This window comes from Dryobates pubescens, chromosome 6 (assembly GCF_014839835.1).
Source record: "Dryobates pubescens isolate bDryPub1 chromosome 6, bDryPub1.pri, whole genome shotgun sequence".
In the NCBI taxonomy this organism is placed as follows: Eukaryota; Metazoa; Chordata; class Aves; order Piciformes; family Picidae; genus Dryobates; species Dryobates pubescens.
The window spans coordinates 39261498-39287828 of record NC_071617.1 but is presented as its reverse complement, the minus strand read 5'-3'; the positions used below and the strand labels follow the sequence as shown (position 1 = coordinate 39287828).

Here is a 26331-nt window from a genome sequence, read left to right as displayed (position 1 = left end):
AAAACGTTCTCATCTGTTTCAATGCAGATACATCATTACAGGGGAGACAGTAGATACAATTTACAAGAGAGATCTGTAGCAAAATTCAGAGATACACAACAAATGTCTCAATGTAATACTAACTTAGAACCCAGGTGCAAGGTTTTCAAACTGTACACATATTTTAAAAAAGATAGAGCTTTTTAAAATGTTTATATATTGAAGCATTTTTAATAAGATCACTTACTATAAACAGGAAGATTATAGCAGCAATATGGAAGAATATCTAAGCCATGTGAACATTAATAATTAAAATGTTTGTTAAATAATGAGGATAGGTCACACACCAATTACTTATGCCAAAACACCAAAGCATCTGGATTTGTTCATTGTATGAACAATACTGTTGGACAGTTCAATCAAAATTGCCTTTTTCCCCCAAAGAAGCGTGGAATGATAACTTCCACCAACAGTTTTGGATTCATTCCTGGAGAACTCATTTGAATCCTTTAGTCCAAGCCTGACTACAACTCTTTTTTGGATCTCTGCTATAGGAGCTAAGGATGCTTTTAAATATGGATTCCTTAAAACTAGACTTATTTTATTTACACTATTCAAAGTTTACTTTTCCTTCCAACAAAGTAGGCAGGAGGATTTACTACATGCTATACAATGTAAAAATAGACTTTAAAAAGCCAGAACAACGTGAGTAAAACTGTACAATGTTTGTTCCCTGCTCCAGTTCATTGCACTATTAAGTTAAAATGCTTGTGTTGTCATGCCCAGAAGACTTATTGTAGGATTAGAAAATCCACACAGACACGGAAGAGGTAAAAGCATACTGGTTTGGGTATAGTGCCAAATGAAAAATACTACGAGTCATATCCGTGGAAAACTTCTCGTCAAGGGAAGGAGCATGATTAATTCTTCATGTAGGACAGAGAACTGCAAAAGAACCACAAATACATCTTGATAAACACCAGTGAAGTCAGTCTACATAAAAATCTATTGTATATACTAAAACATTTGAACGTTGAATTCTATCCTATTAAGTAACACAGCAAAATCTAGAAGTCAATTGAAAGCAGCAATTAAGATATCATCCTTTTCTCAAAAGATAATTAAGTGACACAACCCACTATCTTTAACTAATGTTATCCAGAAATGAGTTAACTAAAGGTCATGTCTTAAACAGTGCTTTTTGAGGTGTTATTAGAAAGCAGAATATTAAATAAAAGGTGACGCATGCAGTTTAAAAATAGTTTGAATATACGCACTGACAATTTGAGACTCTGCTTTCTAATCATAGTGCATGTGCTTGAATCACACAGTGGGACAATAAGACATGTCCTTCACATGTTTCTCATTCCTGTTTCACATGTAAGACACAAACCTCGGAGCAATCCAGCTTTCAAACCAATGCTAGCACAACACAAAAGCAAATAAAGAAGTCAGGTGTAACAATTAAACAGAAGTTCCAAAGGCAAGAAAATAAATGCTCTTCATATTTGAAATAGTTGCATAATTTAAAAATAGAACAGAGTTTAAGCTCTTGCTTTATTAAAATAAATAAAATCAAACCCCAAGATCTTAAGCCTTTACTAGAAAGTTGGAAAGATCAGATATGAAATAGCAAAGCAAGCTGAAAGATGGAAAATTGTTCTGCTTTCATGACACCTACATTTAGAAAAAAGCTGAAATACTAGATGTATTTAACCCGTTTGACTCAGTAGTAACATATATTATCTTAGCCCGGATTCAGTCCAAAATCATGCTTTCTAAGATCAAGAATCTCAGTGTTGGCTTGATGTTTCTTTCCCTGTCAGTAAACCTGTTCCCACCCTCTTCCAAATCTCAGCTTCTACTTCATCACCCCTAGTGATAAAACGTAACATCAAGATATTAAGAATACAGTCAGACACATTTAAGCATGATTGCAAACGCTTACAGACTTCATGTTACCACCTATTTTCATTCCAAACCTGTAAGACATATTATGAATCATATGCCAGTGGGAGAAGAACTACAATTTACTTCCAAAGCGAATCTCTACGTCGCTTCCATAATTACTAACTTCAGGATGAAAATGTTCACTGAAAAGTAAAAAGAAACAAAACCTTGCAAAAGGACAAAAATTCCCTTGAAAATAATTGAGGTTGTATCAAGATTAGCACAAACAAGAGGAGTTAAGATGCTTCCCTGCACAAGACTCGACATAGAATATGTAAATATTCTGTCTCTGGGATACTTTCCTCTGAGGAACTACTCCCTGTGGAAAAGAGTGGAGAGCTAACTCTTCAGTGGAAAGAGGGAATTAAGCATCAGGACAAAATTATGGTAAAAAAGCAAACACCAGAAATTATTTCAAAACTAATAATCATATTCAGAAATGTGTTTGCAGGATTATTTTTTTTTCCTAACACAAAGTGTACCAAGTTGCATTATCTTTTTTCACTTCTTTTTCATACTGGATTTCCACATCCCATGTTCTGAGGATTTCTACCTCCAGTGTTTCAGAAGTATTAGCCGGTTATGAAAATGCACAGGAATGATCCATAGTAACACAGAAGGTCAATAGCAGATACAGTTGCAGAACTCTCCTTCAAATTCCAGTCCTGTTCTCCAGCTCTTGCCTAACCTGTCTTGCCAAAACAAGGTTTACTCAATTGTTATGTGAAGTTATCAACTATTACACAGCACAGATGGAGAGAGTCTGTGTGTGTGTCATCTGACATGATCCAGATTTAGTCTTCCACAAATTTCAGAATCATTTTGGCATTCAGTTCAAGATGGTAATGCTTCTGCAAAACACTATGAAAGTCAGAAAAAAAGAACAAAAAAAGACTCCCAGAAAAACACCCTCAAATTAGTTTGACCCTTTGGTTTTATCAGAATATCAGTGAATTTGGCAAGATTTCTTCTGAAATCAACACTTACTGCTCAATTTTATGGTTCCATTAAATTTACCAGATGAACAGGGTTCTTTTATTTGCCCTATGACATTATGCCAACAACACTATGACAATTGGTAGGATCATTTTTTTCATGACTTTTTTTTTCCTTCAGTTCTTGCTTCTTTCAACAACAACCGATGATATGTGGGCAATTTTATTACTAAATCCATGGGCATCCATTAACACCCACAGAAGAGTGCATGTTCTAAGTTTTTCTTAATTATCATGGAATAAAATAACAGTGCTGATTAAAAAATAAAAAAAACAATCCTGAAGGATTTATTGTAAGATTGGTTTTTTTTTCCTTTGCTCTGTAAAATACAGTAGCAAAGTAGAAAGAAGGCTTAACTTGTTCTGACAAATGCCACACTGAGGATAATTTATTGCATCATGTCTAGTTCTGGGCCCCTCAGTTTAGAAAAGATGTTGACTTGCTGGAACATGTCCAGAGAAGGGCAAGAAAGCTGGTGAGGGGTTTGGAACACATGACCTATGAGGAGAGACTGAAGGAGCTGGGGTTGTTTAGCTTGGAGAAGAGGAGGCTCAGGGGAGACCTTATTGCTCTCTGCAACTACCTGAAGGGAGGTTGCAGCCAGGGTGGGGCTGGTCTCTTCTCCCAGGCAAGCAGCACCAGAATAAGAGGACACAGTCTCAAGCTGTGTCAGGGGAGGTTTAGGCTAGATGTTAGGAAGATGATGTTCATAGAAAGAGTGATTGCCCATTGGAATGGGCTACCCGGGGAGGTGGTGGAGTCACCATCACTGGAGGTGTTTGGAAGAGACTTGATGGGGCACTTGGTGCCATGGTTTAATTGCTTAGATAGTGTTGGATGATAGGTTGACTTGATCTCAAAGCTCTCTTCCAACCTGGTTAATTCTATTCATTCTAGCCTGCATTTTTGTTGTAAGGCTAGGGAAAAATGATCCCAAAAGGAATAAGAATACAGTTAGTTACCACTATACCATAAGGATGATTATCACTTGCTACAGAACTTTTTATCCTCCTGCTTCTTTTGGAAAAGAAATTCAAATTCCTAAATCCTCACGACAATTTTCACTGTGTCAAGACATTTTTAGTCTTTTCAGTGAAGAGAGCAGACTCTTCAAAAAGTAGGTCACTCCTTTTATTTTGCAATTCAAGGAGTAAGTTGGAACTTCAGGTCCAAGAGCTGAGCTGAAAGGTACTTTAAGTGCATGTGTAGAATTGCCTAGGTCCCTTTACAAAGCTTAAAATGTAATTTACCGACAACAGATACGTGGCTGGGAGTATTTGGTGCCACACATGAAACCTTACTGAGGCTTCACACCATTATGTTTTAATGGCAGAAATACAAACAGATTACAACTTCAGAAACAATTGGAAGACTGTCTGCTCTACAGGATAAATCTACATTAGAATGTTACACTCTCAGTCAAGCTGTACATTTAACATAGCAATATGAAGCTTAATTACAGCTACACTGAAAGGAAGAGTAGAATTCTGCGCTCACTAGCTTGTATGAGTGATTGCCATTGTGTTAACAGACCCACAGATTGAGAAAGGCTTAGTTCTGTTCAGTAATGAAGTGATAGCTGAGTGGAAATAACGTTTTCCTTTCAGTAGGAGTGATACGAGCAGTTACTCCCATCATATGTGTTTTACACTTTAAAGGTAACAGTGCTTGTATATGATGACCTGTTTGAACCAGCACCCTCAAGGTAAGTATGATGCTTTCATATTTGTTGCACCCAGTTTAGCATCCCTGATGCCAGGACCATGCAGAAGCTGAGGTTGGAGGGAACCTCCGCATCAAGTTTCCTAGATCATCCTGTCATGACCAGCTAATGTACTTTTACAAGCCCTCTCTGCAGCAGATTTCTCCATTTCCATTGGTAGTCAGTTTATTCTCAGTATCCTAGTAACCTGAAAGCTTTTCTGGATAGCTATGTCTAAAAACAAGAGCAGCCACTGTAGAAAGCACTATGCAATCAAATCAAATTGCTTCTAGATGTATTATGATGAAAAGAAAATAACTTTCATTATTGACAATAGTTCAACCTTGAATCAGAGATCCACAAAACTAAAGTTTAGTGGCATCATTAAGAACGCCTTAAGTCTAAATGCCTCTCAGCTCATAAGCAAATACATCTGTCTAATTTAAGAAGGATTTTCAGAAAGTGTAAGGAAACAATGGAGAAGTAAGAAGAAAAACATTTCAAAGCAATTTAGCAACTTGGAAGCTACCTGGGACTTCTTAAAGCTAAAGCAATCAGTGACTTTCAATGCTTGACATTCTATTAATGTAATCAAAGTACAAGACTGGAAAATAAATGACTCATACACAAACCTTCTAAATAAAATGTAAGGAAGGTGTAACAAGTAAATGTAAAATAAATAACTCTTACTACTGATCAGAAGGTAACAGTTAAAATGCAGCCATAAGCACTTCATCTAGCAAACACATTACTACCTCAAGCAGCCGTAATTCAGTTTCTGAAAAACCTGTATAACATTTAACTACACCCATTTAACTTTGGAAGCTAGACTTCTGTGCTCCTGATGATATCCTTCAGCTATATGAATATACACCAGATACTCTGCTATATTATACTATCACAAAATAAACACATTTTATTTATGAACTATATTAGCCATTGGAATGGGCTGCCCAGGGAGGTGGTGGAGTCACCGTCCCTGGAGATGTTCAAAAAGGGATTGGACGTGGCACTTGAAGCCATGGTTTAGTAGTCATGAGGTCTTGGGTGACAGGTTGGACTTGATGATCTTTAAGGTCTTTTCCAACCTTCTTGATTCTGTATGCTCAGAAACATCAGATGAAATAGAAAAACTGTGTTTGACAGAAGGGCAGTATAGTTCATGAATGCTGTAGGATCACTCTTTTCAAATATATTTTGTATGTCAATGAAGTTAATTTAGAAAACCAACCAACCACAAACCAACCAACCACCCTGCTAAGAAACATACTCACCTTTTAAAATATAGTCTGTTAACAAGCTTGGCACTTTCTCACTGTCTTCTTTCATGGCATGGAGGACTACAGTATGAAAAAAAAAGATAAAGGGGAAAAAAAAAAAAATCACATGAATTTAAGACAACACTCTCAAAAGAAATACCAAGAAACTGCTTCAACTACTCATACAGACATTAATACCTGATTAGTAAGAAAACTCTTAGTAAGAAAACTCTTAAATAGAATATGAGAAGATTACAATGAGACACATCCTATCTTCACCTTTCACTTACGTGAGTCTTGCTAAACTGTATGGTAGATGCAAGAGACCCATTCTATGTGGTTAATTATTACAGTAAAATACCACCTGTCACAGGAACAATAAAAGCACCTCTTCCCTGTTACAAAAAAAAAAAGAAAAAAAAAGAAAAAAAAAGAAAAAAAAAAGAAAAAAAAAAGAAAAAAAAAAGAAAAAAAAGAAAATCTCCAAAAGTAAGTTACCACATGCAGAATTAAACTGTCCTAAGAACTACTAGAGGGCTGGGAATCTTAGGCAAAAAAAAGCATGCTCTGTTACTTATTTCCTAGATCTTAATCTTAAATCATGGAATAATGGAGAAACACGTCTGTGAGTGACCTGATGAAAACTTGGTGGCTGTGTTTCCTCTGAAATTGTGAAAATTAGTAGCCAGAGTTTGGAAAAAAAATAAATAGATGTGTGATTTGGCATTAACTTGGAATAATACCAAAATGCCTCTTTTGTAACCAAGTAAAAATTGTTGATTCTTGCATATTTCTGGAGAAAGAGAAATATTTAGACTAGCTCAGCTTGACACAAGTAAGCTTATCTGATACACCATAAAAAAAAACCAACAGTGATCCTTTATGAAGTGCCCTGGACATGACTAAAAGAATCAAAATTACAGAATTATACTAAACAGTAGTATTTAATAAACTTCAAATTCTTCATATGATACTCTGAACTTTAAATATGCCAAATGTTTTATTTCAGTTTGTGTTGAAGAAATTAATGCTCATAACCACAGAATAAAAAACAGCTTTGAAAGAAAAAAAATGACTAAGCAACCCTGACCACCTGCTTTACTGTCTGCCTTAACAACAGCAGTGAGAGCAAGTCAGAAATCTGCAACTGAGTCACAGGATCAAGTCTCAACCAGCCCACAGCAAGCAACACAAAATGTTTTCAGGAGGCTTTCACCTCTCCCTGCTTAATATTGAATTTTGGAGCACATTTAAATATGGCAAGAGGATAAAATTCATCTGCAGAGGTAAGTATAAAATGAAAAACCCATTTGTCACAAAGTAAGTATGAACTACCAGCTAAGGGTGACTGTAGAAAAAGTAAAGGGAATTTAATTCCTGATTAAACATTTCATTCACTCCAGAATTTGTGTAGTATTTAACAAGCAATGAGCTTTTCAACCACCCCTCAGCCACCTGTGGAATCAGACCTGTGCTGCTGGAAAGCACCTTAAGACACAGTTAGATCCAAAGATCTGATGACACACATTGACGCACTTGACTTTCTATTTTTAAATCGTTCCTACTAACTTTGGATGTAGATTCTCCCAATTCCCAGAAATGCTTTGCTGTATTTAACCACCCTGTTACAAAAATACAATCTTTTCATACAAACTAAAATGAAAATCCAAACAACCCAGAGGACTTAGGAAGTATAAATAGTTTTAAGGATCTAGCCTAAAAAGATGCGAGTAAAGGGAAATTCAAAGCACTGTCAAAACTCTTTGGTTTATACCAATTATCAAAATTTAGTAATAAAAAATGAGCTATCTGAAGAGAAATAGGCTATTTTAAAGCCAATCATATGCAACCTCTCTTAAGTTTCCCAACATTCATTGCAATTTTTGAAACTAACTACAGTAATCTCAATAAAGCACAGCAACTTTACACATAGGGGAATACTGGGTACACTTGGAGAGTACTGCAAAATTCCTTGACATGCAGCATTTTCCATAAGGCCCACCTGCTTAAATAGTGTCTACAACACTTGCTTTCTGACACATGCAAGTTTCTAGCCTATAGGGTTTAAAAAAACAGCTGGAAAACAAACATACTTGTCTTCTGAACCTTCATGGTCAAAACTAACAAAAAAGAATGGTTAAAAACCATGCAACTTGACAGACGCGCTATAGGGCAAGGGGGAAGCGATAACTGTACAGATTCACCGGTATTGAGTAACCACACTTGGAAATACAAAGGAGAAAGGATTAGTGTGGGAACTTCATATGCTCACTTTTGGTTAATGTTTGAAGATCTTCAACAGATGGGGGTCCATTTTTCCTCTCATAAGGAATAACAGTTGTTAGGTACTGTAAAATGAAAAACAGAGTTACTTGACAGTTACTTACAAACAGCAAAAAGTATAGCAACTGAAATTGCTAGCACAAATAAAAGCTTTTCAAAAGTTTGCATTTCATAAGAGACATTAAAGTTCTACCTTTCCTGTCCAAAAGCTTTTATTACAGGAACCAACTATGGGTTTTTTTTCCAAACTATTTGACTATTTAGTCTTTAGAAGTCATGCTGCTAAACACTAAAAGAAAGGTATTTTAAGAATTGGAGCCATTTACAGCAAAAAGTTTCTCCGTTAGCTTTCTTCTTCAGAGCCTACGCACACCAATAGTAAAAATCTTTCCTTTTCTCCCTCCAGAAGTCAAGCAGAAGTTCTTAATGTACTACCACATAAAAGTTGGAAGAAAACTTTTCCACCGTCTCCCCTCAAACAACGTTATAGTCAATATGAGAAAGCAGTTCTTTCCAGGAAGCATGGTGGGGTGTGTGTGTAAATCCAGGTAAACATTGGAAAATTGGTAAGAGTGAGCTTTTTAAATGATTCCAGAGCACAACTGATACAGGTTGTAGAAGGTGCATGAAGTAAGAGCTGGAGGTTTGAAGTGTGCTAACAAGTATTTTGGAAAAAAAAAAAAAAGAAACAAAAATCTTTTAACTTGGTATATGCTGTGTTTGAACAATCTTAGAACAACTGCAGCATTTTCTCAGTGAAGTCCTCTCACTGAGGATGTGAAACATTCCAAGGAGTTTGACAGAACAAAGAGATTTGCCCAGTCTCAGCTCCAAATGTGACCTGTGCAAAGAAAATTAGGCTGCTCCACAGGTGAAAATGAAAGTAGACAACTTTGAGCTTCTGAACCTTTCGATGCTTCCAATCAAATGAACGAAGCAAACCTAATTAAACCCAGGACCCCACCATTCTAATATTTATTTACATTCTCAGTTTTAATAGTCAGTGTGCTAATATTGATTTAAAGCAATACTGGTTTTGTTCTATTTACCTTTACTGAAATATTTAATTCTTTAGAGCTTTAAAAAAAAAAGAAAGGTGGTGGTGGGGAGGAATTTTCTTAAATCTTTCAGGATTTTAATAACTGCAGTCCAACAAAGATTTGTTTTCAAATTATTGAAGCAACCATATTGCTCTTTTATTCAATCCACTTTGACAGTATCTTACTTTGTAGTCTATATGAATGCATATTCTTAAAGAGGTCAGCACTTCAAAAACACTGAAATGGCTGAAATTTTCCTGAATGAAAAAGCTTTAATTGTGAAGAATTAAGTAAGAAATTTCTTCTGGGTTAACAGCTACAAGGCTGCAGGGGAAGCAACCCTCTATCTCTCATTCAGCTTGAGAGGTATGTGGCTCTCCATGTAACAATCAGGAAACACATTATGCACAAGGTCTCCTCTCCTAGTAGAACAACTTCAGCAAGAGTCAAGTGTAACTCTAACTGGTGAAGAGGTTCACCCTGCAGAGTTAGACTTAGTGTTGCTAGATGCAGCTGTAACCATTGCCGTGTTTAGAGTGGGATCATTCACCTCATGTTCAACCATGTCCACTGCCTAAAATCCAGAAATTCAGTTGTGTCACTTACAAGAACCTATTGTAAGGATGTACTGACACCAAGACCTTACACAAGCACAGGGTACTTTTCTCTCTCCCTTTTCCTTCTTGCATTTTCTCACATCCACTTAGAGTGGAGGAATGTATGCAACACTTCTTAGGAAGCGGTCAGTTTTCAATTTCTTTTCTAGCAGATGCAACCAAGGATTATCATTACAGGACTCCAGTCTCACTAAAATTACCAGAATCGGTAGCTAGATATAAGACTGTTAAATCTGCAAATGTCAGAGCTGAAAGTAGATCTACTAACTCAGAAGTCAGATCTCAGTCTGTGGTTTCCAGCCTTCTGAACTATGTGGCATTCTACCCTTTACCTAGATAATAAATTGCTAAGCCTTGTTTCACTGGACTAAATACCAGCATTACCTCCTTTCGTCTCCTGTGAACTCCACCTTTCAATTTTCCTCTCTAATAGCAACAATTAAATAAACAACCAAACATCAAAATTAACTTATTTCTTTCTTAGTTTCCTGAAACCACAGAATCACAAAATCACGTTTTTCTCAATACATTGCTGCTGTAATGTCACTACAAAAACTCATTCTCTGAATTGCTATCTGATGAAAAACATTACTAAAGTGTAGCCTAAGCAACATGACCAAGTGCTGAGTCTATAGTGATCTCTGAATTTTTAAAGCCAATTAAGCAATATGATAAGCATCAATTACCACTGAAACTTGCACCCTCAAAAAATGTTCAATATGCCTAAAAATGAAAATGAAGATGACTGTCTTGAATCATCTTCTGGAAATATGATCACAGAAAGAGCTACCAACATTTCAATGGCTTTTATGCCATTGGTGACTTTCTTTTCTTCCAGCTGCAGTGTCAGATGGGAACAGGGAGTTCCCACTGGAAGTTTCTCTTTAAATGCTCAAAAATTCTAAGTAATTCTCATTTTGTCTCAAACACATGCAAATGAAAGGACTAAAATTTACAAAAGGAAAAGTATCCACTACTGCTACTGAGAAAATGGTAAAAGTAGTAAATACTATTAAAGACTGAAGAGAGTTCTGAAATAACTGTACAAACTTGTCATAAACTTTATGCTGTGACTTTGTATACAAACTTCTGACTTCTCAGGTACACAAAAAAAAATTTCTGTCCTTCTGTGGTTTTTTTTCAGTACAAACCTATATCGCTAACTCTTTCCTGGTAACAGAAAACTCCTGTTTATGATGACAACAGACCCCTAAAACCACTTGAATATTCTGAAAGCAGCACTAAGCAACTGAGCATGTGATACTTTCTTTCCTTCGTAACTTGCTGCCATGAGATGGTACCACTAACATTTTAAGAACAGGGTAGGGGTTTAGCAATGTGACAAAACAACCAACCAACTCTCCAAATAAAAGAGAAATGACACAGAAGTCGTGCATTTCTAGGACTAAATGAGAAAACAGATGGTATCTTCTTTCTCTTTCTCCCCTATTTTTCATTTTAAGTTCTTGTTATTTCTATGATTTGCTTTAGGATACAGGAAGAGACAAAACCCAAACAAATCCATAACCCTGCTAACAAGGACACAGTGTAAGATAAATTGGGGAAAAATAAATTGGGGAAAAGTATGACCAACATGAATAATAACATTAGTGACCTAACTAAAAAAGTAAACTGGAGTTATCCTATCCGTATTTCTGTTAATACAAGATTATGCTACTTATCTCTAGAAAGTAAGGAGGCAATGAAGAAGGTGCATTTGTACAGTAACACACAACTAAAAGAAAGGCAAGAGAGATGGCATAGCTGCATGTTCACTTTATGAAAATACACAATATTAAAAACAGTTGAAGAAACAGGTTAACACCCATAATTTATTATTAAAAGAAAACAAACAACACAGCATGGTTATTTCTTTACCTGTACTGAGAAAATATAGAGTGATACAAACTCTGTTAGGTAAGGTCTATATACACGTTCAAGATCCCCAAAGTTGGGGACAAATAGCTGGATCTATGTATTCATGAACTCACATATGTATACCTTACTTGGAAAAGGCTGTAAGTACATCACTTCTAACTTCACGATTCAGGAATGACTTGAGAGGAGCTTACAGTCAAAAGCTTAAGAAGCCATGATTTCTAGTCTATCAGGCAGTTCATGCAGTCCTAAGAGGAGTTCTCACCAGGGGGAAAAACCCAAACAAAACCTTCCCACATACTCCTAATACACTCCTCTGATACAACTGCACAAGCTACAATGGGTGGGTAAGCATTATTTAATGTGAAATACCAGTATTTCATCTACATTCAGAATGCATTAAAACACACACTACAGATCTGAAACAAACAACTAAGTATTACTTTGAAATAAAGCATTAAAATCTTGCTACTTCAGTATATGTGAAATCTACAATGATACTCACTGAATGTGGGACTCAGTGCTGTGTATTTCAACATTGAAGCAGTCAATGAAAAGACACAAAGTTGACTAGAACTTACATATTTGGTTTTAGTAATCTGCATTGCACACATTTGGCTGCTTTTAATGTCATGTGTTTTTCAAAGGCAAAACCACATATGTTAGAGTCCACACATTTTCCAGGTGCTACTGTGGTTTTAGATATATTAGTTCTAAGCATATGAAGAAAATAAAGCCTTCTTTCATTTGGAGATATTACACAAGTCCTTAATGCTGAAGCCTGAACCTGGTCTAACCTGGTACATATTCCTCAACTGGGGTATTAGAATTTTAGAGACAAGCAATGTATTTGAAGCTTGCATTATGCCACAACAGACTTTCCATCTGGGGTGAGAAATAAGGGTTAATATTTCAGTGAATCAGGATATCAAGTCCTGACTGTGTTGAGATGTTGAGGAAAGAAAGAGAGACTGTAGGCCAATCAGAGCCTGAAGGCAGGGAAAGAGTACAGATTCCAACATTTTGGGTTTTTTTCCCCCATGTCAATGTTTATTGTGAACTACTGTACATTTTCAAGCTCCTACCGAAAGTGCAAGCAATGAATGAAAAAGAGAGAAGATAGCCCAGCACCTGTTTCTCTCCGCCTGAGTTTCCAAACGTGTGGCGGAAGCCATTCTGTATGACATTTGAGATCCCTTCCATGCTGAAGCGCTAAAGGTAGTGAAAATGTCAGAAAGAAAAAAAGGGACAGAAAAAAGTTCAGAAGACTATTAATCAGCATTTAACAAGACTATAAAAGACAAACGACAAAGACAAGCTCTAAGATGTATTTCAGCACATTTCTGTTTTTCTGTTCACCCGCTTAATTTTTATAATTAGAAAGCAAACCTTAGAATGGCAGTTAAGTTACACGTCTACATCAAAATCCAATTGAACAAAATCCTCACACTGCAGACCCAATAACTGAGTTTAATTCACACCACAATCTCCCTTAAAATTCAGGTTTGAGCAATACACTTTCAGAGCAAATACTGATACCAACTCCTCCAATTTTAAGCATCTACCAGTCACACTGTTCAGAGGTATTTACTTTCAGCTCTACCTCTAAAGTGTGCTAGGTTCTCATGCTTCTTTCTTCACAAGTGAAGCAATAATTAGTATTCCCATTTTTTGGCGATGTGATAAAATATATACAATTAGTTAATAACATATCCATATTAATTTCAAGCTCCACCACATGGAATCATGGAATCCAAGTAAAGAAAAAATAATATATAATCCAATCACAGGTTGTTTTCTTTTCTTGAACTTTCTAATTCTTTTTGCTTGCTGGAGAAGTGGAAAAAAAAAAAATCAAAACCATGTTGATGTTTAACATGAGATATAAAATAACAGCAACCTTGAAAAATCTAAAAAGAAGGAACTGGGAACCTGCTGACACAGGGCAGTAAGATGTGCACACATCAGCACACTTATCCAAAGATATTTATTTATGGGAGGGGAATAAAATGTGCTGGAATACAATATTCATTTACTTGCTAGAGCACATGAGGTCAGTAAATGGACACAGCTGTTGCCAAAGCCACCTTAACTTTTCTAAGATATTCTGCTTCAAAAATCAGTATGTTCAAGCCCTGTCTATTTTTAATTACTCCCCTGTTTGCCCTTGTGAGAATGGTAAAAGTTTAAAAAGACTGTATGGAGGACAAGAAATTTCAATTATAGCATACGCTGAAGAAATGGATTTCTTAAGAGTATGAAAATTTAACTCAAATTCCAAGCTTCGTATTTAAATGAGGCTTCATCACAGTTTAAGATAATGACTTCTTTATGCATTTATTAACAGAAAATCACTTTTCAGCACTTCCTTAAAAAAGAAGAAAGGAGCATTGAAGGAAGGAATCTTGCACCTCTTTCTGTGAGAAGGCTCTCAAATCTGTACTTGGTGATAGCGAAAACTATTTTTAGAAGAACTCCACATATGCAGCCTACAGTCTTACTTCAGAGCTAGTCTGTTCAATCCCTCAGAAAGCAATCTGACACATCTGTATCCTGAACATGTCTAATACTGGGCCTGCCTACAGCTATGTAGGGGTTTAACACCAGACTTGGTAGAGTTCAATAATGGTTAGACTGAATGATCTTAAAGGCCTTTTCCAACTGAAACAATTCTGTGATTCTATACTGAAAAGTATTGTCAGTCTCTAAACTTGAAACTAACCAGAAGAGCTTATGAATCACTTGACTCAAGTTTCAAAACCTAGTAAATATTTTTCTAGTTTGAATACCACTTCTTGTTTTTCTATGACTGAGAAACAAGAAGAGATCATTTGAGCTTTTCACTGTGCTCTTGCAAAGCAGTAGCAATTTTGTATTGTTTTTCAGACATACATTTTCTTGAAGTTCTATTAAAACTTAGCTATGTACATGAATGCTTTTCATTAGATGGGCAAGAACTCTATTTGGGTTCTATCACAGGTATCTTATTCTTTTAAGTTTAGAAAAAATTTTGAAGAATCTGTATTACAAATATTTATTCCTCATGTTTGAAAAAAAAAAGAGCAAAAAAAAACAACCTTAAAAGCTTCTGATGCTTCTTTATGGGACCACATTTTCCACAGCCAAAGGAGACACTAAGAAATTCTGACATTAACATCTCTCTTAAGCAATTTAAAATTATATTAGACAAAGGAAAAGAAGTAATTGCACTGGTAACCTAATTCCTTTCATTCCCTATCTCTCATTATTCAAACTCTGTTTGAAAGACATTTTTCCCTTTTGTTGCTGTGTTTTGTAAAGAATAAACTAAATTATCTCCTCCCTCTATACCTGCACTACACCTCAACCCTGTCTCTCACTGGACATAGTAACTCTGCCAGAGGTTTCAAGAGATCCAGGGTTAAACTTTCACATTTTTTTCTTACCAACACGAATAATAACTATCTGTACAACTACTCCAACAATAATACTGCACAGCTAACAGTGGTACACACATGCTGAAATTATCACAGTGAAACCAAACAGATAAATGAGTTTGCCTGCTGGCAATAAAACATGGTACTTCATGCAAGGTCATATCTTTGCAAGAAAGGTATGCTGATTCCAAGCTAATTTGTAAATTATAAAAAAAAGAAAATAAATGTTGAGTATGAACAGAGTGGTATGTTACACAACCTTGTGAAAACACAATAGGAAGTTGTCTGAGCCTGAAGACATGGAAGCATGTGAACCAGGTATTTTCAGAGGATACAGGACAAATACTTCCCATAGGGAAAAAAAATAAAACCAGAATGTATAAATAATTACAAAATTTTTCTTACTGTTCCAGGCATATGACTTCTTTCTTGCTTGCCATTCTGTGGACTACCATTTTTCACCTTCTTTTTCTTTTTTGCTGTTTCTTTGTGTTCTCTCTGTTTGTTTTGTACTTCGATGAGGACAGAAATGAAGCTGTTTTTCACTTCCTTCTCAAACTCCAACTCATCTCGTAGAGCCAACTGCTGTACTAACTCCTCAGAATAATCCTTAATAGCAGTCTCAATTTCTTCTAGCAGCTCATTTAACTCGGCAACAGACAATCTTTTTACTCCTAGAAACAGTTTACATGAAAAGTAACGTATCAAGATTTTCAGCATGAAAATTCCTGTTGGAATTACAAGAAAAAATGTACCCTGAAAATGTTCAAACCCAAAAATTAAATTCTAAAACCACACAGAGCAAAACATTAGTCCTGAAGGAATAAACACGTCATGGAGGCAACTAGATTATTAACAGGAAGATCATTAAAGTTTCTCCTTATTTCTGAGAAATCTGAGATAATCTGAAAACATGAAGAGCATGTTGTACTTGAGGAAACTGAACTAAGTGCTAAACTTCTAATGTGGACACCTCTGTTAACTACTACTTTCCATCTACATTCACTTTTCAAAGTAAAAGGTCTCCGTATTTTCTGACACAGTAACACATACTTAGGTATTTCTGGAATTCATTCACCTACAACAATATAGAAAATACGGTCTAGAGTAAGGAAATCCTCTTGGGAACATTGCTAATGTATATATGTGTATTAATAACAGCTTGTGCCCTGCTTTTATGGGAGCATTTTTTGATGCAAACCACAAAATCCCCCAAATTTCTTGGTCTGGGGACTGTAGTCAAAAGACTGAAACAGGAACCTAGATAAAGTTTAGCTGACAGGCTCATTTCAATCAAAAATAAGCATTAATAGTTTTGAGAAAGCACAAGACTAAATTGGTCAAGGCCTGGTCAGAAGCCTGTAAAATACCAATTTGAAAACAAAAAATCCCTCCAGGTTGGCATTTTAGAAGTACAATTGGGTCATGTGTTACAGAGAATGAAATTACAACCAAAAAGAATGTGCTGAGGCTTGCTTGGGTTTAATAGTGGCCACATTTCTTTGAGGACTACTTTCTATTCCCACTGAAGTCTGATACACCTAGAAGGAGTAAGCCCCAGCAGTTGCTATGTAAAAGAACATAATTTTCATTTGCATTTGAGAAACAGCTAGTCCTGGTTACAGCAAAGAGTACAATCTGTTTAAGGACACAGCATACATTTTTGTAATCATTTTGTTACGCTGAAAAAGTAAATGTTGTATCTAAAAAAATTTTTAGAAGGGAAGTGCCTACAGACAAGTGTTGAAAAAAAAACAAGTATGTCCACAAACAAAGTAAGCTCTTAAAAGCATCAAAGGAAATACATGAAATGAAAGAGAGGAAAATCACATTACAGGAGGGAAAACTCATTGGAGAAGGCTCATTGTCACTTAATAAAGAAAACCTGATGGAATATGTTAAGGCAAGTCTCTAGCAAGGACACTGTTTTAGGAGCAGTTTAGACCTTCAAGTCTGTTTGTACAGTGTAACATACTGTGTGCTTAAAAATCTGATTTTCAAGTAGTTTGAACCATTCATTGTCTATATTGCTGTTTAAACTATTCTAAGCATGTAGAATGCAGGATATGGCCTCTAACTGTAATAGAGATCTTGACTCTGCTCACACTCACTGCACAGGCCACAATAAGTCTTACCATTACAGTAACTTTGCAAAGTCAATTTTGGTTGTCAGCAATAGCAAACAGCAACATCAACTCAAACATAAGCAGGGGGAAGGAAGGTAAATTCAGCAACGAGATTATCTGGTGTTCTGTGAGTACGAGTCAAGAGTATGCCTTACCATTTGTGAAACTGAGTATACTATGGCAAAAGCTAGTATGAGTAACTTCCATACATTGCACCACTGTTTCATTTTTGTGAAAGACAAAGACAGCACCAGTGAGCCCCAACCCTTAAGAACTAGCTTCACAGCCTGAGAAACAATCGTTATAAAAATGTAGGTGCAGATTATCTGACTGTGATCCTGACTTGCTCATGATAAATCAGTTGCTGTTATCAAGGTCTACAAAAGGGCTACACAGGAACTACTCAGCTGACGCAGGTGAGTGAATACAGAGTAATTGGAATGCAAAAGACTACTTGGATTAAATCTTGGATATGCAGGCTAACAGACTCACCTGTGTAACTAAAGCTGTAAGTGGTTTTGGACTGTCTTAATACATGTCTTCTATCCAAGGAAAAAAAGTAAACACAAGCTTTGATTCCCTGCTCTCAATCCTAAACATTAACATCTTTGTTTTGTCTTATAAAAGCCAGACATCTAGGAAATCTCTGCAATGGTTTCAGAGAGATGTAGTCTAAATCTGACTTAGCTTTGCACACAAAAAAAGGTAGCTACAGATTTTCATAAAACAGTGATCTGAAAGTCATGAGGGCAGATTCTGAGAAACTTATTGTCAAAGTAACTCAAGGCATTGTTTGGTCATAAATATTCAGCAGAAAAGATAACTCCTGAGGCAAAGCAAAATAAACATGATATGAAACAGAGCTTGATTAGCTCTAAACCTAAAGACACATGGAATTGTCAGGAAACAGAAAGCTCTGCAGAGCAGGATACACTTCACTTTCACATTCCTGAAATTTACATGTTTAGACAGCTAAGAGTCCAACCATGAAAATAGGATCTTGTCCACATTATCTTCAGTGCACCAGAAACGGTAAGTCACATTGCAGAAGGTCAGCCAGTTTCCTGAATCATCTACAAAATTTATATTGCTGACCAAGACTACAGGGTAGAAAGAACCAAACTTTTTATGAAAGTCCAAAGAGGAAGGATCATCTAGCAATTTTTGTGTGTATACCTATCACCTTCTAGAAATTGATTTTGACAAATGTGTAAATGAAAACAATTTCCATGAAGAAACTCATTAATCACAGGTTTCTTTTACATACAATTTGACCTACTACAATTAAACACCATACGTGGTTTCTCCTTTCCTTTTGTATAGGGAAGAATAGATGATTTCATTAGTAGAATAAGATACAAAGGGTTTTGGTTTTGTTTTTCTTTGAAGCTTTTTGAAGAGGAATAAAATAAAGTAGAGGACATAAACATATGCACAGTGAATACTTATGTGAAAAAAGAGAAAAAGAAACAGTTGTTTTTTTATAACTGTTTATCAAGGAATGTTGCTGTGACTGGAACAGTACCCCACCATTTTCTTTATTTACTGCATAGCTTTCAAGAGCTTTAGCTCTTCTTAAACACCAAAGAAAGTTTAATAGAAATGATCAACTTACCACTCCACCTATGAAGGAAAATCACTCCAGTGCATCAAGCTGCAGCATATTTAATTTGAAATTGTATGAAGTTTCAGTTGTATTCTAAATTAGGAAACCTGCAAAGGCAAATCTTCTTCTCATGTTCTAAATCTAGTCTGCTCTTTCAGGGCATTTTGAAAATATTTCTGAATACAGGTATTTTGTAATAAATCAAACACGTGGAAAATTTACCCCTTAAACTATTTTTGATAAGCACAAGAGCACAATGTAAAATAAATACAACTTACTTTCTTCATAGCTGTTGTTCGTACTGGACCTCTTGAGTGTCTGAATTTCCTGAGAGAGTATGGAGAGTCGATCTGATTGGGTGGGTGTTTCATCATCATCTGGATCAGGTGATTCCTGCATCATTTCCTCTATTTCCTCAATTACCTTCAAAAAATATGAAAAAATATGAGAAGGCTCCTGCACAAAGAGAAACAGCCTGCCATCTGAAGCAACACTCCTAAGAGATTATGTTTTTTTTTGATGTGTGGTTCTTTTGTTTGCCTTTTTTTTTTCCTGCCCTTCTTTTTTCCCCTCTTGATTAGCAAATATGCTGCTGGATGAAACTAATACCAAGACTGGATGGAAGAGAATCAAAAAAATCATACTGACATTTCCTCCACATCCTTACTCTGAGAATAAGCCTCATTTTCAAGGTAAATTAGTGATCTCATAACAAGCAGTGTGGAGAAACTACAATTACTTTCATATGAAGGTACACATAGATCTGCTTAAGAGAACTGAACTAAACAGTGAGCTGGAATATCTTTCATATTCAGTTGAAGGGACAAGAAAAACAAACAACAAAAGTCAACTACCTCCCTATCCTCCACTTCATTACAGCTCACAGAAGAAAAAAACCCACCACCACCCACTAAAACAATCAAAACCAAAGCATGATCTGTATTACCTGAAAATCTGTGCTTATGAGAAGTTTTATGAACTGAGCCACCAAAATATGAAGTTAATTTCTATCCCTGGGTATAAGACCAGAGCCAAAAGTATGAAAACAAAACTCCTTTTCATAGAGAGCTTACTTTTCAGTGTAGGAATGACAGCTGAATAAATAACACATCCCATTTTACAGGTTTAAAGGCTGTAGACAAGCGTTGAGATCCACTGAGGCAGTTCAATCAGTCCTGCCTCTCCTACTAAGTTCATCAGACTTCACAGATAACCTTTTAAACTACAATACATTACACTCTTGCATTTGCATATCAAAGCAGTATCTTAATGGACAGTCATTAACCTTACTTAGAACAGGAATTTAAGATATTTTAAATAAAACTGTAGATTTTTACCAGAAGCCTTTATGTAATTTGTAAAGCTTAGTAGTACAGCATTAGAATGCTTGCTAACCACAAAGCCTCTTGCAGATATGAATGGCAATAGAATCATGCTGGAAAACTACAAACTGTACAGTGACATCTACATTCCGAAAATATTTTTGCTTAATTTAGTAGTATTTCTGACTAATTCATGGCAAGAAATTTGTAAAGGTTTCAAAGATACCAGACTATCAACCTTAGCTGAAACACTGGAATACTTGAAAAATCTGAACAACCTATTAATATCTCTCACAACTACAACTCCAAATAAAGAGCAATCAATAATCTTAGCTATGGTGAACAACAAAAAATTATACAGACTAAGAAAAATTATTACATCAACAAGACTGTCTTTGCTGAACACTTTACCTGCTCTGCTGTGAAGAGTGGTTCATCGTTGATGCAGGAAACAATGATAGAATGCATATCCAGCTGTTCTCTCAGCTCTTCATCATCTGACAGGTCAAGGTTCAAATTATCATTTACCTAGAAAGCATGAAAATATGTATTCATGTGTCCACATTTGTGTTTATATATATAAAAAAATATACATGTACATATACAAAACCAAAAGGGGAACTAAAGCTGAATTTTAAGAATAAACAGATTCCTTGCCCATAATAATGGAATCAATGATTCTTGCTGTCAAATAGCTGAAAACTGAAGTACCTTAACAATGGAAATCAAAACTGCAGTTGGAGAAAGTTAAAATAACTGTCATTCTTCAAAATCTTTAGACACCCTTAAAATATAAAGACCACATACATAATGACATGCAAGCATCATCATGGAAGGCAATCAATCCAATTCAGATTATTTAAATCTTAGATGAAGATTGACACTTGTCATTGCAGGGTGAAAATGGATCTAAAACCTCTAATGTTTCATAGATTTGCTGTTTCAAGTGATTTTATACTTCTAGTTTTGCACATAATAAAAGACATGAAAAAAAGTGGTTTTAAAAATCAGAGCATGGTTATCCTTGGATTATTAAAAAAATAAATAATTGTTAAATATCTGAGTGACTTTTCCAAAAGAAACAGAAGTAATGCTGGTCCCACACATATAGCATTAAATTAAACTCATCCTTCAAAACCAAAGGTAAGAAAAGATTTAATTTCTCTCCTTATTCAGTCAGGTATATTTCAATCTCACACATATTCTAGTTTATTTACAAATTTGTTTGGTTTTGCTTCATTTTATCTTTTACTCGATTCCAGTCAAACCAACCTAGAAAAGGCCCTCCACAAAAGCTGCAGCCCCTAGCCTTTGAAATTTTGAGCTCAATGGCTTTAACAGATCTTTGGGCTAATTTACAAGCATTATGACTAGCTATATAAAGTCCTTGGTCTTACGATATCAGTTTTCAATTTTTGTGGTAAATCCTCCAATTTTTCCAGTTTCTTATTTCAGATTAATTTTGAAGATGCTGTCATTATTCCCAGACAGCTGGTCTACAAGGCAAAAGATAAAATTTGTATTTTACAGTCATTGGAATAAAGTACAATGACCACTTTCTTCCAGAATCTGAATTCTAATAAGCATGCAGTGACAGGGCTCCACTATGAGCATCCCTTCACTTACTGCACAGACACATTCCAGTTTTGACATTAACATCTTCAATTCTCAAATGTGTTTGCCTGATTATGGCAACAACTATGGGATAGTAAGTAAGAATAATAGTTTATCTAAAAGGACAACTTCCTCTCCTGACATCTCCAAAAATGACACATTGGGAGACAATCAAACTGGATTCTGATAATTTATGCTTGTAATGGGCTAAGTAAAAATAACAGGTTAACCTGTCTGCTTCCCTGACAAAGAAGTGAGGGAAAAGCAATACATACATAAAAACTCCTCCACATTTTGACAGAGTAAGATAAGAGTTTACTGAATGAATGTGAATACAATGCACAATTACCTTAGCCTATTTGTAGAAAAAGCATGTTGGAAAGCAGCAAGCACAAGTGAGAGCGCTGAAATCCCAAGCCAGGAAGCTACACCTCCCGATCCCTCCCTGCCCTGCTGCCTATCTCAGCAGAAGAGAGGTAACACCCAAAAGCCCAGAATCCCAAAGGAGCACCTGGAACAGGAAACCTCCCGTATTACAATCCAAACTTCAAGCCTTGTAACACTTTGTTCCAGCCATTACTTTAATTTTGAAGCTTGCCTTGGGCAGGATGGGATGAAGAGCAGCAGACTAAATCTCAATCTATGACAAGGCTAATAGACTGCCTACAATAGCCCAAGCTGCAGCTGATGCCAAAAGGACCACCTAGCCTTCCGCTTAGCCACACTCCATGCCCGTTTCTGTCCTCACAACTCATACCAGGGAATGACCTGTTTGAAAGTAACCTAACAACAATACAATGAACAAGTAATTGCACAACCCTCTTCCTTATATGACTGTACAATGCTTCCAACCAACTACTTTTTTCACTATCAGAGCCATATAAAGTTTTCACAGATCTGTGATGTGAAAAAACAGATTAGATGAATCAGCCTCAGTCACCTTACATTTTTTTTCCTACTAAAATAGGAAGAGAAATACCTTAAGCACAAATTCAACAGCATATTATTAGTTTCAAATGCATCATGGAAGTGTTGCTTAGCTGTCAGTATTCATGGTAAGTAAGTTAAAATAAGCTACTAGCTGGTCCATATGTGCTGTCACATATCTAGAAATACTGCTGAAAACAGAGAAGAAGGAAAAAAACTCATGTGAAATGCTCCAAACAGATGGGCTTACCACATCAAAGGCATGCCAGGTGGAGTGAAAGTTGAAAAAATTTCAGTTATGTTTAACCCATGAACTGATTTTTCCCTCTGCTTGATAGCATACCTAAGATTCTTCCTTATTCAGCAACACCACTTTACAATTTTTTTCTGATGTCGTTCCTCCATAACTTCAAAGAACTTACAAAACAATGTTTTATATTATACCTATCTATCAAGAAATCCATCAGTCTTCCAGACCATGTTTCAGTCACACAAGAAGGTCACAGCACGGGGGGGGTTGCAAGTATTTTTACTTTAAATAGAAGGATTTAATTACTCTAAAAAACACTTACAAAAATCTGAAGAAACATTTTAACAAAAACTAGAATAAACAGAAGTGAAATTCAAGGGACAGTCATCAGACTCAAATCATGACAGTGTGCCCCAAATCGTCACCTTTTCCTGTTAAACCCCAAAGTATCCTCTTCATCAGAGCAACCTTTGCTCCTGTCACAGTAAAACCTAGCAGTGAATTACATAGCAGATGGCATTACCCTATTCTCAGGTTACCCACACAAATATCTTTACAACATACCTCAACTTCACTATGTTTAAGACACTTTTCCTCAGAAGATGTGGGAGACAGAATCCTTCCTAGCTTTTCTTCCTGAAGCATTTTAATCCACTTTTAAGAAGATCAGAGAATAACACTTTCTATAAACCTCTCTGAAGCGCTTCATTCCTTGCTCCCTCCTCCGACAACTATTCCATTTGTCAAATGAGAAAATCAAAAACTCTTACACTTCAGCGTCTCCTGAGTAGCTTTTCCGGTAATAAAGCCACTTTACAGTCTCCACCTGACTGCAAAATGAGATAAATTTAAATGTCCACACTGGATTTACTAAATCGGGCTACTCTTGTGTCTCCTCATCCCTCACACAGAATAGTGCTCAATACGAAACTGACAGTGGGAAGATTTTATATGACTCACCTTCTTACTTCGTAAGTTTTTCTATTGTGCTCCGGCTCTAGTAAGCACCCATCTAAAACTAACCACAAATTATTTTAACCCAAGGAGATATAAACCTACATTAATGGTTTAATTCATTTTAAAAAACCTTTTCATGTATAATGCTTGGCATTAGAAGTATTTTAGACCATTTAATAACAACATTATTTTATACAAATGCAAATTGCTTTATTTCCCTACTGAGTATAAAAGATCCAGAGAGGGCATTTCTGCTGATCAGAACTTACCCCTTTTTCTGAAAGATTCAGTGTTGGCAAGTGCAAAGCTCTGGTGTGGGAAGATTTCCAGTCTACTGGCATTACGTTTCCATAATTATCAGTCAAAGCATTCCAAATTCTAGAGAGAGGAAAACAACAAAAGTGCAGACCTTAAAACAAGCAGCAACTGATAAAAATGTAAGTATATTTTTAATGATAATATATTTATATCAGCAACCATTTTTCCTCCCTAAATATTCAGCTCACTGACAATTGACTTTAATGACAACTGAATGCCTTCAAACTAAGAGAAAATGGGTTTTGATAAATGTAATTTATTTCCTTTTTTAAACCAACAACATATGCACAGAGATGCAATAAAACAATGTGATGAAGAGACAGCTTCATTATTAATCATACTAAAAATCTATTCTATTCCTAGTGTTCCTGTTTTCCTTGCCTTTTGTGCATTAGAATCAAGCATACCAGAGGCTGAATAGCAAATTGAGCCAAGTCAGTGTATCTTTCTGTTAGAGGTTGCTGTCTCAAGTCAACTAACAAACTAACTGCTACGTTGTGGTTATGCGTTTAGAGTGGTTGCCTAGCTAGGCTGAGAGCAGGCTAGAGGAATGACCGAACCAGACAGTGAAGGGCAGAGAGCACCTCATCACTGTCCAACACATCTCTGATTCATGGTTCTTTGAACTCACCTCCCTGTTTATATCATATATATCTAGTCTTTTTCTAACAATTGTTTTCCCTCTCTTAGACTAAGCCCCACAATTTAGTTACCTCAAACAAAACCTGCAGTATTTTGATGAAGAAAAGCCGACTGAAATTTACTGTAAAATAAATATGAGTACTTGAAAAGTAATGTTAAATTCAGGAGGAAAGCAGCATATATGGATCAGAAAAGCTCCATTACTGAGGGGGGAAAAAATATCACGGTTGCAGCTAAGATTTTATTCTCCATCTGCTTCCCATGCTTTCACGTTTAATTCCAAACGCTGAAACACTGGGCATTTTACAAGAAGCTAAACAAATACTACCCTCAGTCACTTCATATTTCAGAAGAGCTACTTCTTCTCACCCTGGAGGTAAAAGGCACAGTTCCCTGACAGTCCTAGGAACAGAACCAGAAAGCTGACTGTCAAACCCTCGCCGCGCAGGCTGGGCATGCCGCCTGCCCCCGGGTCCAGGCCCTGCGACTCCCAGCTACAGTCCCGAGAGTGGGAAAAGGCTTCAACTCCCATAGCACACAAGCCTTGTTGGGATGTGGGGTGAAGGCGGCCGAGGCCAGAAGGCCCAAAGGCAACGGGCTAGCGAGCCACAGAGCCCGCGCAGTGCCCGGGATCAGCGCCCTCCCCCGCGTCAGCTAGCTCCGACCCTTCCCTCAGGCCGAGCCAGGCCTCCCTCTCGGGCGACTCAGTCACAGCCACCCCCTCTCCTTGCCTCCCCTCCGGGCCTGTACTCACTCGTCGTCCTGCAGGGCGCTCTGCTCCGTGAGGGGCCGCAACGGAACGCGGCTCTCGCCGCCGAGTGCCCGGGCCTGTGGGGGCTCAAAGCAAAGAGACAACTTCGCCCCCAAATCCCCACCGTCCCAGCCGCCTTTATCGCGGGCAGCCTCAGGACCACTCCCCGAGGAGGGCTGGAAACCCGAGAAGTCTTGCCAATCTCCCGGATCCCGCTGCGAGGCCGCCGCCGCCATAGCTGCCCCCGCAGCTGGAAGCACCCGGCTGCGCGCCCCCGGCTCCCGGCTGTGCGCGCTCCTAGCGCCTCCCGCAGCCCGGTGGGGCGGGGCGCGTTGAGGCTGCCCCAAGGTCGCAGCGGGCGGGGAGCCGCTTGCGGATGAGGCGGGGCGACGTCAGCGGGACGGCCTCACTAGCTGTCTTCAGGAGCCATTATCAGCTATGAGCGGCTGTGGTTGGGGTGTGCTATCTGCTCCTCGGCAGAGCCGGAGGCGAGCCTGTCTCTCTCAAGCTAGAGAACGAGGCCGGCGAGTGGTCCGGCCTAGGACTGGGCGTGGCGCTGCTTGGACGGCTAGAAGAGAGGCGGACTGGGCTGTGTCAGTTGAGTGTGGGTTCCGAAGCTGGCTTCGCTCAGTCTATTTCTGTAGAGGGAAAGTAAGCAGCCACAGTCCTGAGGCAGATGCTTCCGAGGCAGCGGTGGT

General features: G+C 37.2%; 1 protein-coding gene across 3 annotated transcripts; it reads right to left on the bottom strand.

Moving 5' to 3' along the window:
• Positions 1–422: 422 nt before the first annotated feature.
• Positions 423–25919, bottom strand: FEZ2 (fasciculation and elongation protein zeta 2). Of its 3 annotated transcripts, XM_054162349.1 has the most exons (10): positions 25637–25919; positions 24192–24300; positions 20586–20702; positions 19131–19275; positions 15526–15794; positions 12836–12916; positions 8159–8234; positions 5902–5967; positions 1373–1401; positions 423–924 (listed from the first exon to the last, which is right to left on the bottom strand). In XM_054162349.1, the coding sequence occupies exons 1-9, from the start codon at positions 25867–25869 to the stop codon at positions 1391–1393; spliced, it is 1107 nt and encodes a 368-aa protein (XP_054018324.1). In that variant the 5' UTR covers positions 25870–25919; the 3' UTR covers positions 423–924; positions 1373–1390. The 3 variants fall into 3 exon arrangements, with proteins under 3 accessions (XP_054018324.1, XP_054018322.1, XP_054018325.1); XM_054162347.1 differs by lacking the exon at positions 1373–1401; XM_054162350.1 differs by lacking the exons at positions 1373–1401; positions 12836–12916.
• Between the last annotated feature and the right edge of the window lie 412 nt (positions 25920–26331).